Source organism: Narcine bancroftii, chromosome 11 (genome assembly GCF_036971445.1).
Source record: "Narcine bancroftii isolate sNarBan1 chromosome 11, sNarBan1.hap1, whole genome shotgun sequence".
NCBI lineage: Eukaryota > Metazoa > Chordata > Chondrichthyes > Torpediniformes > Narcinidae > Narcine > Narcine bancroftii.
This window is the reverse complement of record NC_091479.1, coordinates 68,305,814-68,321,094: the sequence shown is the minus strand read 5'-3', so window position 1 is coordinate 68,321,094 and position 15,281 is coordinate 68,305,814. Positions and strand designations below refer to the sequence as shown.

General features: G+C 42.5%; 1 protein-coding gene across 10 annotated transcripts in view; it reads right to left on the bottom strand.

The window, feature by feature from the left end:
• Positions 1-15,281, bottom strand: part of ddx11 (DEAD/H (Asp-Glu-Ala-Asp/His) box helicase 11) — a 152,210-nt gene that overhangs the window by 63,021 nt on the left and 73,908 nt on the right. For 8 of the 10 annotated variants that reach the window (XR_011346544.1, XM_069903230.1, XM_069903232.1 and 5 more), the window contains exons 20-27: positions 13,294-13,397; positions 10,742-10,891; positions 9,021-9,089; positions 7,792-7,892; positions 7,228-7,312; positions 5,621-5,696; positions 2,363-2,517; positions 662-696 (exon numbers count right to left, since the gene is read on the bottom strand). Coding sequence is in view for 9 of the 10 variants with exons in the window: in XM_069903230.1 (XP_069759331.1) it covers positions 662-696; positions 2,363-2,517; positions 5,621-5,696; positions 7,228-7,312; positions 7,792-7,892; positions 9,021-9,089; positions 10,742-10,891; positions 13,294-13,397 (775 nt within the window). In the remaining variant the exon portion in view is untranslated. Of the gene's footprint in view, positions 1-433; positions 697-2,362; positions 2,518-5,620; positions 5,697-7,227; positions 7,313-7,791; positions 7,893-9,020; positions 9,090-10,741; positions 10,892-13,293; positions 13,398-15,281 lie in introns of those variants that run through there. The other 2 variants (XM_069903229.1, XM_069903235.1) reach the window with 2 other exon arrangements.

Here is a 15,281-nt window from a genome sequence, read left to right as displayed (position 1 = left end):
AGTTTGACAGCAAAGATAAAATGAGCGATTATTGTGGTTGCAGACAATGCTAATGGTCCACAGCACTTCATGTATCAGAATGGTTCTGGTCTATCCAATATAGCACAATGAGTACAACACAACATGGAGAGTAGCCAGTGTGAAGAAAGGAATTTGTCTGCATAAGGTCAGTTCAGAAGCCAGCTCTGTCAAGGATCTTGTGAACAAATGTACGCACTAAGTTTGTGGGTTCATTCACTACATGGCATTTATGGCCTTTAGACCACCTGTTTTCCCCACAAGCCTTCCTTTCTCAACACCATCCATCCTCCCCGGTCCTGTTCCTTCCACAAGTCACTGTATCATAGTCAAGACTTGAGCCTTGCTACCTTCTAAAGAAGTTGGTTACATCTCTAGACCTGATGAAGCATTCAGCATAGAGGGACAAACAAGGTCATCTTTAAATATTTATTATTTTAGTTCTCAGCAAAAAGGAATGTAAATTAAAGTGCTAAAAAGCACTCAACAACTATCAATCTCAAGAAAACTAGAAAGCTGGATGGAAAAGATAAGAATTTGAGTCATTTTCATAAAATTGGGAAAGGGCTATGAAACGGATCAGGTAGCTTGAATCAGTTGAAATTCGTGACTGCGGTTGATGGTAACACAAACATCTACTTACATCGCATCTCCAAGGGACTTCCTGTCCCTGAAGAACTGTAACAAAAAATAAAATGAGATCGGTTATATTTTAAATACATTATTCTTCCCCTACCCAAATTCTAGTCATAGAGGCTAACAATATGGAAACAGGTTGCATGGCACACCTCGTCCAATAATCTGCTGGAGGAACTCAGCTAGTTGAGCAACATCAGTGAGAAAAAGAATGGTCATCGTTTCACGCCCAATCTCTTCAAGACAGAGTGCAGAGGGGAGAAAACTGGAAACCAGAAGGAGGGGACATAACCCAAGATTCAAGGGAGTAGATTTAAATTGAAGATGAGGAGGAACTGCTTTGTGCAAAGAGTAATGAATCTGTGGAATTCTGTGCCCATGGAAGCAGGAGAGGGTGCCTCATTAAATATTTGAGGCAGATTTTTGCACGGCCAGGAAATGACGGGTTATAGGGGGTAAGTTGAGCTGCATCCACAGCCATGATCTTTTTTAAATGGCAGAGCAGACTCAACAGGCCAGATCCTGCTCCTAGTTTTCATGTTCTTATGATGTGGACAAGATAGAAGGGATTGGATGGAGGGGATTGGTGAAGCTGGGAAGGCTGAAGAATAATGGACAGAAGCAGTAACTGGCAGGTGACCAAGAGAGAGGCAAGAGGCAAAAAGAGGGTCAGGTGTTATGTGGTACAGGGTGGAGCAGAATTGCAAGTAGAGATAAAGGCTGTTTCATCTTCACCTGACCACTATTTTCCTCTCCCTTCATCTGGCAACTGCCAATCAACTGCCTTTCACCATCATCCCTCCCTCATTCTCCAATCTCCACTGACCCTTGTGTGTCCCCCTCCCAGCCTGTCTTCATTACACTGGGTATCTCCCCTCTGTATTCAGACAATAAAAGGTTCCAGCTCACAATGTCGATTATTTTTCTCCCTCTGATGCTGCTTCACCCATGGATCCAGATTCCTGCATCTGCTGCCATTTGTACAGTCCCATTTGTCACTGTTTGACCCATATCTCTTTAAAGCCTTTCCTACCATAAACCTGTCTAAATATTTTTTAAACATCACAATTGCACAAACCTCTACCAATGCCTCCGACAGATTGTTGCACACATCCATCACCCTCTGAGAAAAAATGTCCACTTTTACACCTCGTCTCACCTTAAATACACACCCTCGAATTTTAGATGCTCCAATCCGGGGGAAAGACCACTATTTATCTTATCTGTGCCCTGATTATTTCATAAATCTCCAAGGTCTCCTGCCTCAGCCTCTCCAGTCACATTCTTGCAAATCTTATCTGCACCCTATCCAGCTTATTGACACTTCCCTATAGCTGGGTAACCAGACTGCATAATACTCCAGGGGTGGTCACACTGTTTTGAACAGTTGTAACACAATGTCCCTGCTCCTCTAAATGCCCTGAGTGATGAATGATCAAATCCTTTCTTCATCACCCTGTCTACCTGTGATATCCTTTCATTGAACTCTATCTCTGCCCCATGCCTCTATTCTACAACACTTACCAGGGCCTTACCATTTACTGTGCAATTCCTGCCCTGTTTTAACACTTTGCACTTGTCTGATTTAAATCCACATAACAAAGTATTTTTGAAGTTATCCATTTTTCACACAATCAACCAAAAACAATACGTTAATGAAACACCCACTGTAGCTGGACAGGTATTAAATGCATCCCCGCAGGCCTACCTTTCCAATAGTTCCAAGGGCAGGTCCAAAGGAAACCTCTGTCCGTGTTTGTCCCCTGATCCAACCTGGCAACTTGCTAAGAATCCTGGGCTGGGTGTAGCGATGATCCAAGAGCACAATACTAGCATAGTCCTCACGATGGCGGATCGCTCGCCCTACATACAACACAGTATGTGAACAATAGAAGGTGAACAAGCAGAGTTCCACGTCAAATAAGCTACGTCTAGCAAGGCAGGGACTCAGAAACTGTTGTAGCACTAATCACTTTGGACCTCATGGTCTTGCAATGATACTTTCAAATAACCCAACTGGTCAAAAATATTTGAGTGCTAACAGTGAAATTCCAAATATCTCATGACATAGGAGGCTGGTTCCTGCTCTCAGAACAATTCCATTTTCCCCAATTATTTTTCAATGCTACCACTATCCACCTACACTGGGGATGGAGTGGGAGAGGGATTACTTTTGCCAGTTAACCTGATAACTCAATTATCTCTGGGATGCAAGAGGAAACCGAAGCACGTGGGAAACCTGTGTAACCCCATCAAGAATGAGCATACTTGAAACAAACAGCTCCCAAGATCCGGATCACACCCAAATCCCTGGAGGTACAAGACTAGCACCCATGATACCCATCGGGACAGTCCTAAACACAGGATGGAATCAATGACATTCATTTTTCCCAATGTTTAGCTGGAAGAAATAACAGCTCATCCAATGCCAGATAAACAAAGCTTCAGTAAAAAAAAAAGGCCCAACTGGGCATTGTTAACATACAGGTAGAGACTGACCCCATCCGATTGTGACTTCATGAGCAACATGTAGTCAGAGCAAATAAACAGACAAAGGATAGATTCTTGTGTAATTCCAGGTGCCATCCTATAGGGATGGAAAGCAGGACTATATCAGAGGACTACCTGATGAAGATCAGATAAGAGTGACATCATGCAGTTTCCTGCAACTGGACAATGGAGCAATTAATGACAGTGTTTTGTGAGTACTGACTGGCACATGTTTAAGGAGGCAGTAATAGACAGGGATCGCATCAAGTTAGAGGAGTATACAGCAACAGTGATCAGCCACATTAGAAAGTGTCACCATGCCCAAGACCATCACTCTTCGCTCCATCCAGAAGCCATGGATGACTGCAGTGGTGTGTTGGCCGTTAAAGAACTGTGTCTCTGCCTTCAAAGCAGGCGACAAGGCAGTCTTGGCCAACGCAAGAGCCAAACAGTCCAAGGCCATTAGGGAGGCAAAGAGGGCTCATACCTGGAGGATTCAGTCACTTCCGGGACAAAGACCACACACAGCGCATGTGGGAGGGCATCTGTGCCATCACCAACCACAAAGCCACACCAACTGCCTGTGCCAGGGATACCTCCCTCCCGGATGCTTTGAATGACTTCTACGTGTGCTTCAAGGCGAGAAATGATGTGGCGGCGAGGAAGTCCACACCAACTCCATACAAACAGGCACTGCGTCTCACAAAGGATGAAGAGAGAAGGATGCGGCTGAAGGTCAACCCTCGTAAGGCTGCGGGACCAGATAGCATCACTGACAGGGTACTCAGAGGATGTGTGGACCAACGAGCTGATGTCCTCGCAGACATCTTCAACATCTCCCTGAGCAATGCCGTCGTACCAACACGGTTCAAGATGGCCACTATCACTCATGTGCCGAAGAACCACTCAGTGCCCTGTCTTAATGACTTCTGTCCTCTTGCACTTGTGGTCACAGTCATGAAGTGCATTGAGAGGCTAGTCATGGAGCACATCAAGTCTCAGCTGCCCTCCTCATTGGACCCCCTGCAGTTTGCGTATCGTCCCAACCAATCTATTATGCTCCACCTAGCCCTCACCCACCTGGAAAATAAAGGCTCATATGTTCAAATGCTGTTCATAAACTTCAGCTCAGCATTCAACACAATTGTACTGCAGCACCTGATTAGGAAGCTGAACCTGTTGGGCCTAAACACCTGCCTCTGTAACTGGATCCTTGACATCCTGATTGGAAGACCTCAGTCAGTCCTGATCGGAAACAGCACGTCCAACACCATCACATTGAACACGGGGACACCCAGAGATGCTTGCTCAGCCTACTACTGTTTACCCTGCTGACCCATGACTGAGCAGTGAGACACAGTTCTCGCCACATCATCAGCAAGAACAACGAGTCAGCTTACAGAGAGGAGGTGCTATCACTAACTGACTGTTGCAGAGACAACAACCTAGATCTGAACGTCAACAAAAGGGAAATGGTAGTTGACTTCAGGAGAACCCGGGGGGAAATCACTCTGCTGACCAGCGATGGCTCCACCGTCGAGGTAGTCAAGAGCACCAAATTCCTTGGCATGCACCTGGTGGAGGATCTTTCCTGGTCCCCCAACACCAGATCCATTGCCAAGAAGGCCCAACAACACCTTTACTTCCTGTGGAGGTTGAGGAAAATTCAGCTTCCGACCTCCATCCTCACTACATTCTACAGGGGATGCATTGAGAGCATCCTCTATAACTAGATCACCGTCTGGTTTGGGAACTGTACCATCTCAGAACACAAGTCCCTGCCGCAGATGGTAAGGACTGCTGAGGGGATTATTGGGTTCTCATTCCCTGCCAAGATGGGACATTTATAACAGCCATTGTTTGCAGAAAGCTATAAACATTGTGAAGGACTCCACACACCCCTTCCACAATCTGTTCTCCCTCCTGCCATCCAAGAAGAGGTACCGAAGTGTTCGGGCCCTCACGACTTGATTACAAAACAGTTTTGACCCCCAAGCCATGAACCTTCTGAACTCTGGGGACACAGGGCTAGCATAAGTAATATGGTATTTAGAAGTGATATGTTATTTATAAAAAAAGTTTCTGATGTAAATAACCAGCTCCACAGTCCAGGGAAATGCTCTTGCTTTTCACTGTACACTGCAACGTTTATGGTGTGAACAGCAAATAAACGCGACTTGACTTGAGAAGGATTTTTGTACAAGTCACAATAATGAATGGATACCCTCATCATAACCTTAAAGATCCACTCATTATTCTCCGAGACTCTCACATTCACTATAGGCAGTATTAACATGACAATAGTACTCACTGTGACCAGATCTCCCCTTGCCCTGTTTTGTGATGTTTGTAAGGTTTCCCTTTTAGATCACTTCATCAGTGTTTCCCTACCTGGCTACCCTGTTGGTTCAAGTATTTTCCTGCATTGCAAATCAAGCTACCCATCAGCCCCACTTCTATATTACCAGTTACCTACCTATGGATTGGTTGACAGCTTTCATACACAGATTTTCCAGTAGCACTTTTCCTGGGCTCGTCCCATCAATTTTTGACTGTAGAAGCAAAATACACAGCAGGAAGAAAATATTTTATTCCGTTAGATTATTTGTAAATGACATTGTTTGAAATAGTGAAAATGTAACCTCTTGTCTGAATTAATTTCCAGTTGACATACGGTTCAAATGGAGCCTTGACTAACAATACTCACTCTAGTTAACGAGTTAGAGATGGGGGCCAGGCAGAGCTCCACAATCATACCAAACATCAATTTACTCAGAAAGCTATTCGAGGGGCAAAGAAAGCAGAACTTATGGAGGGAAACTGCAGCAATATTTCCCAATCAAACCAGAATCATTTCTGCGGCAAAGTGCAGTCGTATGCAAACTGTGTGTTTCAGTCTGATTGCAGTTATTGCACTGCTGTTGTCAGCTTAACCAAGTGGAACTGAATAGAGCTGTCACTACACACAGCTTTCCAGGTAACTATCGGCTGTAACTATAAATCACTGAGGTGCAGTTTGCAATATGCTGCAAACAAAATGCCACAATCTGAAGACATAATAAACTCGCATCAGCTTCATGATGACCAATCACTAGTCAACAATGGAGAATGGCAGATGGGAGAAGAGAATGAACCACAACCATGCCCCAAGGAGATGCTTTAAACAGTAAACAACTTGGATGCCCCAAATCTCCAGGGAGAAGTGATAGAACTAAAAAGACAGCAGTAAAACAATGACTTATTTTTGTGCCATTCCAGCAGCAGGGAAGATCAGGTGTGAGTGGACAAGTAGAGGCTAGTACTCTTCCCCAATCCCAGTCAATGAAGCCAGCCCACCATCTCCAGTTACAGATTGTAAAACAAGGCACTGATAAATGCCACCACCTCCTATTGAAAAATGTTGAATTTAAGGAAAGATATTCTGCTCCTATCATCTCCCCTCACACTAATCTCCCTTTCAACTACCCTATTATCACCTCTCATTTTACCTGTTTATCTGCCTCCTCCAACCTGCATTTCTCCCATTCCTGATCACCTGGACCCCCTGCAACATTCTCTCCAGAGCCTTCTTCCCCATGATTTTCACTGCAATGTGTGATTGCAGAGGAAAGCCCTTTAAAATTCCACAAGCATGTCCTTTCTGCCACACATCTTGCTGGGTGCTGTGTCCCTAAGGCCTTGGTATCCTTGCACCCACAAAACATTTGTACACTTCCTACCCCAGCATCTTCAGGGGAGAGAACACGAGAGTAGCTACCATTTTAAAATAAAAATAAAATCCTTCAATGTACAAACATTGAGATGAGAAAGAAAAATTAGTTGCTATGTTGAGCTTTATACTTGCAAAGTAGGGTGGCTTATAACTTAACCCAGGCTAAAAATGAAAGGTTCATGCAAATACATTTTAAGAAACATCAGACAGGAAATAAAGATTATGTGATCATTTCATGGTGCCAGAGATAATCAGTGTGGGGCTTCAACAGGTTGGGTCCTGGGGCATTAGACGTCTGGGAATGCAAACACATCTATTGCAACTCCATGCTAATAAAAGGAGTCTCTATTTCCAAGATCCACCTAACATACCATGGTCTTATCCAGGTACGCCATCTTTTCCTTCAGCTCTGGTGAGTTCACATTGGGAAATGGCATTCCGACCATCACCACACACCTGCAACAGACAGGAGCAAAGTTAGGGACCAAGCCTGGCTCAGGCAGCCAATGTCATGGTCTTCATCCATACCAGTGACCTTGGATGCTGAAATCTATGGACTTCTGGGAACTAAAAAGTGATCGAGTAAGGCTCCAGTTCATTGACACACTGTTCACCCACTTTTGCCCTATCATATTAGATATCCCGACAGCGGAAATCTTCCTCAATCCTTCCAAATCCCTGAAGAAGTAGTATGTGAACATGGCAAAGAGGTAGATGGATATAGGACTAGGCAGGCAATTCAACTGATACTGTGGAGTTCCAGTACTGGAAAAAGTCCACCTGGTCTTCCCTGCATATTGGATCCCATGAGTAGTTAACCTTGGAGCCTTCTCTTCATTCACAAAGAGAGATATAATGAAACTCAATACAGTACCAGCAATATTTCTGATGGGTTTGGTCAAAGAAATTTGGAGTCATTGATTGTCAATTCCTACCTGCCAAGGTCATCAGAGAAGTTAATGCCTTCACTCATCTTGCCCCCAACAACCGAGAAGAGCAGAGCCCCAGTGGTCAGGCCTGGTGTTTTACTGGACTGCTGGGGATTCATCAAATATAAAGTTAGTGTTACAAGCATAAGGTTCTCAAAGAACTGAAAATGTTGCTTCCCTCACCAAAACAAGATAGATCATAAGCTTCTCAATTTCTATTCAGTCTGGATCCTAAATACTTCTACAAAGGAAACAGAGACAGGGAAGCTCCACAAGAATTTGGGTTCCTAAAAGCAAAACAAATTCCCTGCAAATTCTGGAGACTGGTTGTTTTATGTTCATGAGCTTTCATCGGTATTGGGAAAAGACAGAAATCATGTTTTATGTTTGGAGGGAAGGTATAAAAATGGAAAGAACAAGGAAATTTCTGTGATAGAGTGAACAATGACGAGTGATGGTGGTTAGTCAGACCCATGTGCCAATTCAGAAGACGAGTTGTTCTAACTCAGAGAACTTCTTCAAGGAAGAAGACAAGTTGATGACTTTGCACATTACAGCTCTGGGGATGTTGCAATAGATTCAAGAATTTCAGATCACCAGCATTTCCAGACAGTTCTAATGGAAGGAACCTCTCTGACATTAACTGTTTTTCTCCCTCCACAGATATTGCCTGACTTACTGATTTCTCGCATTGTCTATTTCAGATTTCCATCATCTGCAGCATTCTAAATCTCAGTTCCATCAATTTTCTCCCTTTTTTCCCCATTCATTATTTCCTCCAGGATGATCATCTGTGATTAACCAGTCTTCACTAGCTTCTCAAGTCCAGCACCAGACACAGTCAAGTCATTCATTTTTCTCTCCTCTCCTTGTTTTCAACCTTGCATGAAGACCTGAAATACCAGTTCTGCTTCTCTCTCCACAGGTGTCTGCCCCACCGACAACTTTTATTATCTTCTGCTTTTATTCAAGAACAGAGGCTTAACTACAAGGGTTAAGTCTTGTGATGTTACAGGACAGATAACTGGCACCATGATCAGCCTGATATTTGTCAGTGTCCTGTTTATCTGTGCAATAATCAGTTCACCAACAGCATCATCTACTTCGTGCAAACATGAGTGGATGGGAATCCTATTCTTCCTCTCTGACCAACTTGACCCTCTTCCAAAGAGGACCACAAAAATCAAATCATGAAACATCAGACATCAAATGCTTGGCAGCATGTGTACGTGTACCTGGATACACCTGGAATACTCTGAAAGCACCTGCTCCACCATACTGGTCTTTTTGGGCTCTTGGAAAATCTGTGATACCAGAAAAACAAAATAATTAAGGTAACACAATTAAAACATATTGAGAACACATCCAGGGCAATATAGAAAAATAATTTCCATGACGAGGAGTAAATACTTTAACCAGAGAATAACCAAAAAAGAGAGATTAAATTCAGGTGTAATTTTTGACACTAGGTCAGTTGGTGGTTCCACACGCCACTACTCCCCAAGCCAACCCCTTCAGTAGCTCGCTGCACTCTTGCCAACCTGTTCTCACCCTATCCCATGTATTACATCAACCGAATACCTCTCCCCAAATGCAAATCTTCCACATTTGTTCAACTGTTTTGAATTGAAAGGAAAGTTGGGCAGTGTCTGATCTAGTCACTTCGTACTTCTGAAGTTAAACACAAAACATGCTATATCCTTTCACAGAGGACAAGGAATTCCAGAAAGCAAACAATAGATAGGAGTTGACTACCCCAAAGAGCAAGTTACTTCATTTCACTGGCTCTCACGTTCCCCATATCCCCCAAATAATTTCTCCTTCAAATACTAATTAACTATCCTTGCAAAACAACTAACGAATTCTGCATCCAACATTCTACCAGGTTAGACCTTCCAATCCTGTAATGGAGAGGCAGCATCCACCACCTGGTCGCGCTGCTGCACTCCTGTTCGGAGGTCACACTACCTGCCAATCAAGGTCAAAGCCTCACCCCAAGCCTTGCGACTGGGCCATCTAAATCACCAGTTGCTGCAAGTCCAGGAAGCCTGCCCAGACTCAGTCCTGACCTTCACCTAATTGGCCCAGGTGAATCACCTCAGCTGACCCATGCATTTGGCTTCGAGCCTTTGGCCACATCAGCCAACGGGGCTCAGAATGCCCCATGTGATTAGCCCTCCAGCACTGTCTGCAAAACTATAAAGGACCATGTGCCCCTTTGGACTCCTTTCACACTGCGTTGGGGTGTCTCAAGGCCAAGTAGTAATGTAATTTCCCCCAGTCTTGTCGGTTCCTCCCTCGTTATCCCCTGTGTATTGTATTGTGTGTAGAATTTCGCCTAGCATATTGATCCTGTTGGCCCATTTGCATCCCCGAAATAAACGTGTGCTTTGTACCTCAACTTTGGTCTGGTTCTTAACCTGTGGGACCCACACGAACCCGAACAACAAACCCACAACCATCATTGTGTTGAACACACTAAACGGTTTCTCATTACTCCTTTTGCCAATCACCTTAAATTTAAGTCTTCAGATTATTGAAATGCTTTCCTCTCATTCACTTTGTGAACAATACAAAACATCAAAACGGGTAAGCTATTCAACTTTTAAACCTGCTGGGCCTTTCAAAGAGACCATGAATGATTCCATGTCTTCTTCACTTTCCTCTCACGTCCTAAGATCACAGCTTTCAATTCATCCACTGACCAGGGACCATGGAATCTCAAAAGTAAAAAACTTCAAACATTTACAACTCACTGCATGAATAGATGCTTCCTTATCTCAGTCCCAGGCAGTGGATGTCTTATCCTGAGGTGATGGACTTCAGTTCTAGGCTCTCTATTTGAAGGAAACAGCCTCCTGGCATCCACCCCATCAATCCCAGTCGGAATGAATGGTTGTGGTTACATCAAATATGATAGAAGTGGAAGAGTCACAGAAATTACAAATCAAAATACCTTCTTCTTGGCTTCCAGTTGCGTCAGTAAACCAGTCTTTTCCCAGTGTCTGTACACAACATTTTCATAGTCATATGATGGAAAGAAGCATACGATGCCACCTGGGACCACCTTGCACAAATTGACCAGCACCCGACCACACTCATCCAGCTGAGAAGGAAAAAGACAGTGTTAAAATAACGCAGATATATGACTTCTTCACTGTTTGGCCTTGGACAGCACTGAAAGGTGCGACAAACAATTCCAACCTGGCCCCTCAGAACCAGCTGAGTCACATGGACCAGGGATTATGTGTGGACAGACTTCCACTGTGATTAGAAACCTTGAGAAATATATTGCTTCAGGTAATATTTCAGGAAAGCAAAAATCAAGCAAAGACTTGCTGTCTATCCACTTGGGGTTCTGGACCAATCCAATCCCTGTATCCCTGTATCTGCATGATAATTATTATACCACAGTTCCTGGATAGATTGATCACTGCTCTTCACAATTCTACTGAGAGATTTTACACAAGGCCTGATTAAACCTGGATGTAACACTGTCAGGGCAAATACCTTCTTAATTTTAGCTACCTGGATAGGTTCTCATTCAGAAATTTTTTCAAGTTTCCAATATGTCACAAAGCTGAAACCTGCAGAATTCAGCAGTTACATTCTGAGTGGGGCGTTACTTATTTGGAAAGAGCAAGTCAGACATTTTCTCAATCAACGTCAACACAGAAAATCGGAAGTCCATGAATTTCAAGGGTTATTTTCCCAATTAACCTACTTGCATACAGAATCTTTTAAAAAATATTTTATTTTAATTTTAATAGACTCGTAAAATTCAAACAATATATTCTTTGGTCACATTCATGTAACATGCAGAATCTATATTTAACCCACCCCCCCCAAAAGAATTACAAAATCTTATTGCATAACGCAAGGTCATTCAGCCCATCATGTTTGTGTCATAAATTTGAAAGAGCCAACCAAATGGCGCAGGAGACAGATTGCAAATGCTAGAATCTGGAGCAAAAAAACAATTGCTGCAGGACTTCAGTGGGTCAGGCAGCATCTGTAGAGGAAAATGGATAAGTGATATTTTGGATCAAGATACAGCATCAGGTTTGAGAGTGCTGAAGGGATGGCAGGGAGGGGTGTGGCAAGGGCTAGTATTTTAAAGAGGTGGAATCAGGGGATTGATGGACAGATGGAGGAGGGCTGGAGCTGGGTGAGAGTAGGGTGGTGATCGTTAGTTAAGAGCAAAGAACAGATAGAGCCAGATTGGATTCATAGTCAGTGTGTGGAAACAGGACCTTCAGCCCAACCTGCCAGGCCAACTAAAATGTCCACCACATTAGCCCCACAGTCTGTATTTTACCTTGCCACATCCTGTTGCTCCAAACAGATTTGACCATATTGATTCCTGAGGGCCCCAATTTTTTCCTTTGGTTACCCGATTTCCTTTATGTACATTAAATCTTAAGATTATCCTTAATGTTATCTACCAGAACTATCTCTCCCCCTCCTGATTTCCTTTTAAAGATTCTCATTTTACAAAACTCATCCAAGCATACACTTGATCCCTGCTACTTAAACCTGCACCATGGTTCTTTCCTGCTCTTAGCCAGAGCCTGAATTTTCCTCAACATCCAAACTTCCCTACGCTTGCATGTCTGTCCCTTCACACCAACAAGAGCATGCATGTGGGAAGGTTAGAAGAAGTGACAGATGTTGGAATCTGATAAGTGTAACATGGGATGGAAGAGGGGCAATTATGGGGAGAACAGGATACTCAGGAGATTAAGTGTGCGAGTTAAAGCCAGACGGAATCAGGTGGGGGAAGAAACAAAAATGGATGATGGAAGAGCCAATAATTGGTGGGAGAACCAAGGTAGATTTGAAGTTGGAACATTCAATGTTCACACCATTGGTGGCATAAGAGGTGCTGTTTTAGTTTGAATATGGCTTCACCAAGGCAGTAGATAAAGCAGAGGACAGACAGGTCAGTGTGGGGAATGGGTTTGTGTCTCCTCTTTCACACAAAAAAGAGCATGGGTTTAGAGCAAGGAATATGAGGCTTAGAGGGGAGAGGATCAGAGAGAGAATCTTTCTCACCCGGGGGAGGGGAGGGGATGTAGGAATGTAGAACCCATTGCCCGAAAAGGTGCAGAGGGAGACATTCTCATAACCATTTTAAGTTGCATCTGGGTATGCACCCGAATTATCAAGGCAAAGAAAATTGTAGAAAAAGTACTAGTAAATGAAACTAGTATTGATAGGGAGTTATGGATAGGATTCCATTAATTATGGCTATGGAGGCAGAACACATTTCTACAATGCAGTACAATTAATGAAGCCCACACACCTCTTTCCCCCTCCTCCCCTCCACCAAATGTGTACACCAGCACAGCCAATTTTATGCACACAGGTATGTTTAGTATATATTTTGAACCACAACCACAAGATGTAGCTGAAGCTGAAGGAGAAAACAACACTTCTTGTTGAGGAATGTCCAGTCACAATTTTAGCAGAAGGCAATAGGAATGATGCATAGACCAATATACTCACCAGTTGTGGCTTCTCCCTCTTCTGAAAGGTGAATTCAAGCTGCTGTCCTGATGGTCCCCTACAGAGGATTATGGGCAAAATATTTTCCGGGGGAATTACATGACCTGAAATATTTCAAGAGAATTAAATAACTAGAAAAGTTTCACTTCACAATAAATATTACATGAAGTGAAAAGGAAAAAACAAAATCACAAAAATGGAACTGTAGTCCTTAGTTGCTTCAAAATGTTTTATTGGAGATTTTGCAAGGTTTTTCACTCCTTGAAAGGTTAATCAGGGTTCTCATCGCCAATCCACAGGAGGAAATGGATCATGACTCTGAGTCACTTCAGCAAGATGTAATACACGTCCATTTTGACACCTCAATTTTCTTTGATTCAAAGGGTTACAGATCAATCAGAACCACTAAAGCCCAACTAAGAGCTTAATATTAGTTTACATTTAATTTTAAGATACAGCACAGCAACAAGACCATTCTGTCCCATGAGCCTGCACCACCAAAATACACCTGTGATCAATTAAAATACTAAACCTATTCGCCTTTGGCATGTGGAAAGAAATTGGAAATAAGAGAGTGCTCTATTCACATGAATGTTTCCTCAACACACGACATCCCACTTTATAGATATTTCAGCACTTTTATGGACCATTACCACAATCTAAAGTTTTACTGTTGTTAAAAGCTTTGATGCTGTGCTATTTCCAGGTTGTCATCACTTGATACCCACGTTACTTTTTTCCTAACTTTGTATAGTGGTAAGGGTTTTGAATTAATGGGAGTTTTTTTTCCTTGTAATTTGTATTTCAATATATAATTGTTTTGTTTAATTTTTGTACTATTGAAAACTTCAATAAAATCTTAAAAAGAAAATATATTTGACCATCCAGAGGAAACCCATGCGATCTCTGGGAAGGACTTACAAACTCCTTACAGACAGCAAAAGCAAAACACCACTGAACTAATAAGTTACAAGTGACCAAAATTCTAATATTGCATCAATATCTAGATACTCAAAAGATAAGAAGGTTCTTTCCAGGTTGAGAAAAAAAAGCTTCAAATCATGAAAAAGAAGCCTGGAAGATCTGGATGAAAAGTCAAACCAACTTCTTGAGCCAGAAAGTCTCTTCTATGATTCAGTTTAACCTCAGGATATCAAAGAGCCAGAATGCGTGTCAAGATCATGATTATCAGTCTGCTTAAATATCTTTTCTTTTTAAGATATTTTATTGAAGTTTTCAATAATACAAAAATTAAACAATATAATTATATATTGAACTACAAATTACAAGAAAAAAACTCCCATTAATTCAAAACCCCTACCACTATACAAAGTTTGGAAAAAAACTAACATGTGGATATTGTTACGAGTCCAGAGGATCCAAAACCCAGGAGCAATTGTTTTTAATTTTCTTTAAACATTAAAAACAAGATCAAACTTTAACTTACTATCAACTTAACCCCCTTATAATTCTAAATGCACATGTACGTGTGTTCAGGAAAGTTCTTTGTTTCACAGTCCAATCATTCATTTCTCCAAGTTCACCGGTTTCAGACAATTCTGGTACTGTGCACAGAATTTAACATTTTCGAAAACTTCACCAGGCTCTGGTGTTTAAAGTTAAATGGTTACCACTCAGGAAGGTTCTTGTTGGTTTCAGATAGAAAACTGTTGCTCATTGAACACACACAAACTGATTTCCTCCAATCAGTCACTTCAGTGTCTTGCCGAAGAAACTTGCCCCATCATGGGTTTTCCAAATGATAACCTCTTCCAGGTCATCAAAGAATTCCTCTTGTTTCCCTTTTTTCAGAAGAAACACTCTAGCCAGCCATTTCCTCTTGTAAGGACCACAAGGGTTATGAACAGGCTCATAACCCATCTTCAAAATGGGGTCTTTCAACAAGCCTGCCAGTTTGCCATTCTGCAGCCTCAACTTCAACGACTTATCTCTCTCTGAAAAGAATCCTGTTTGTTCTTTCTGCTCTC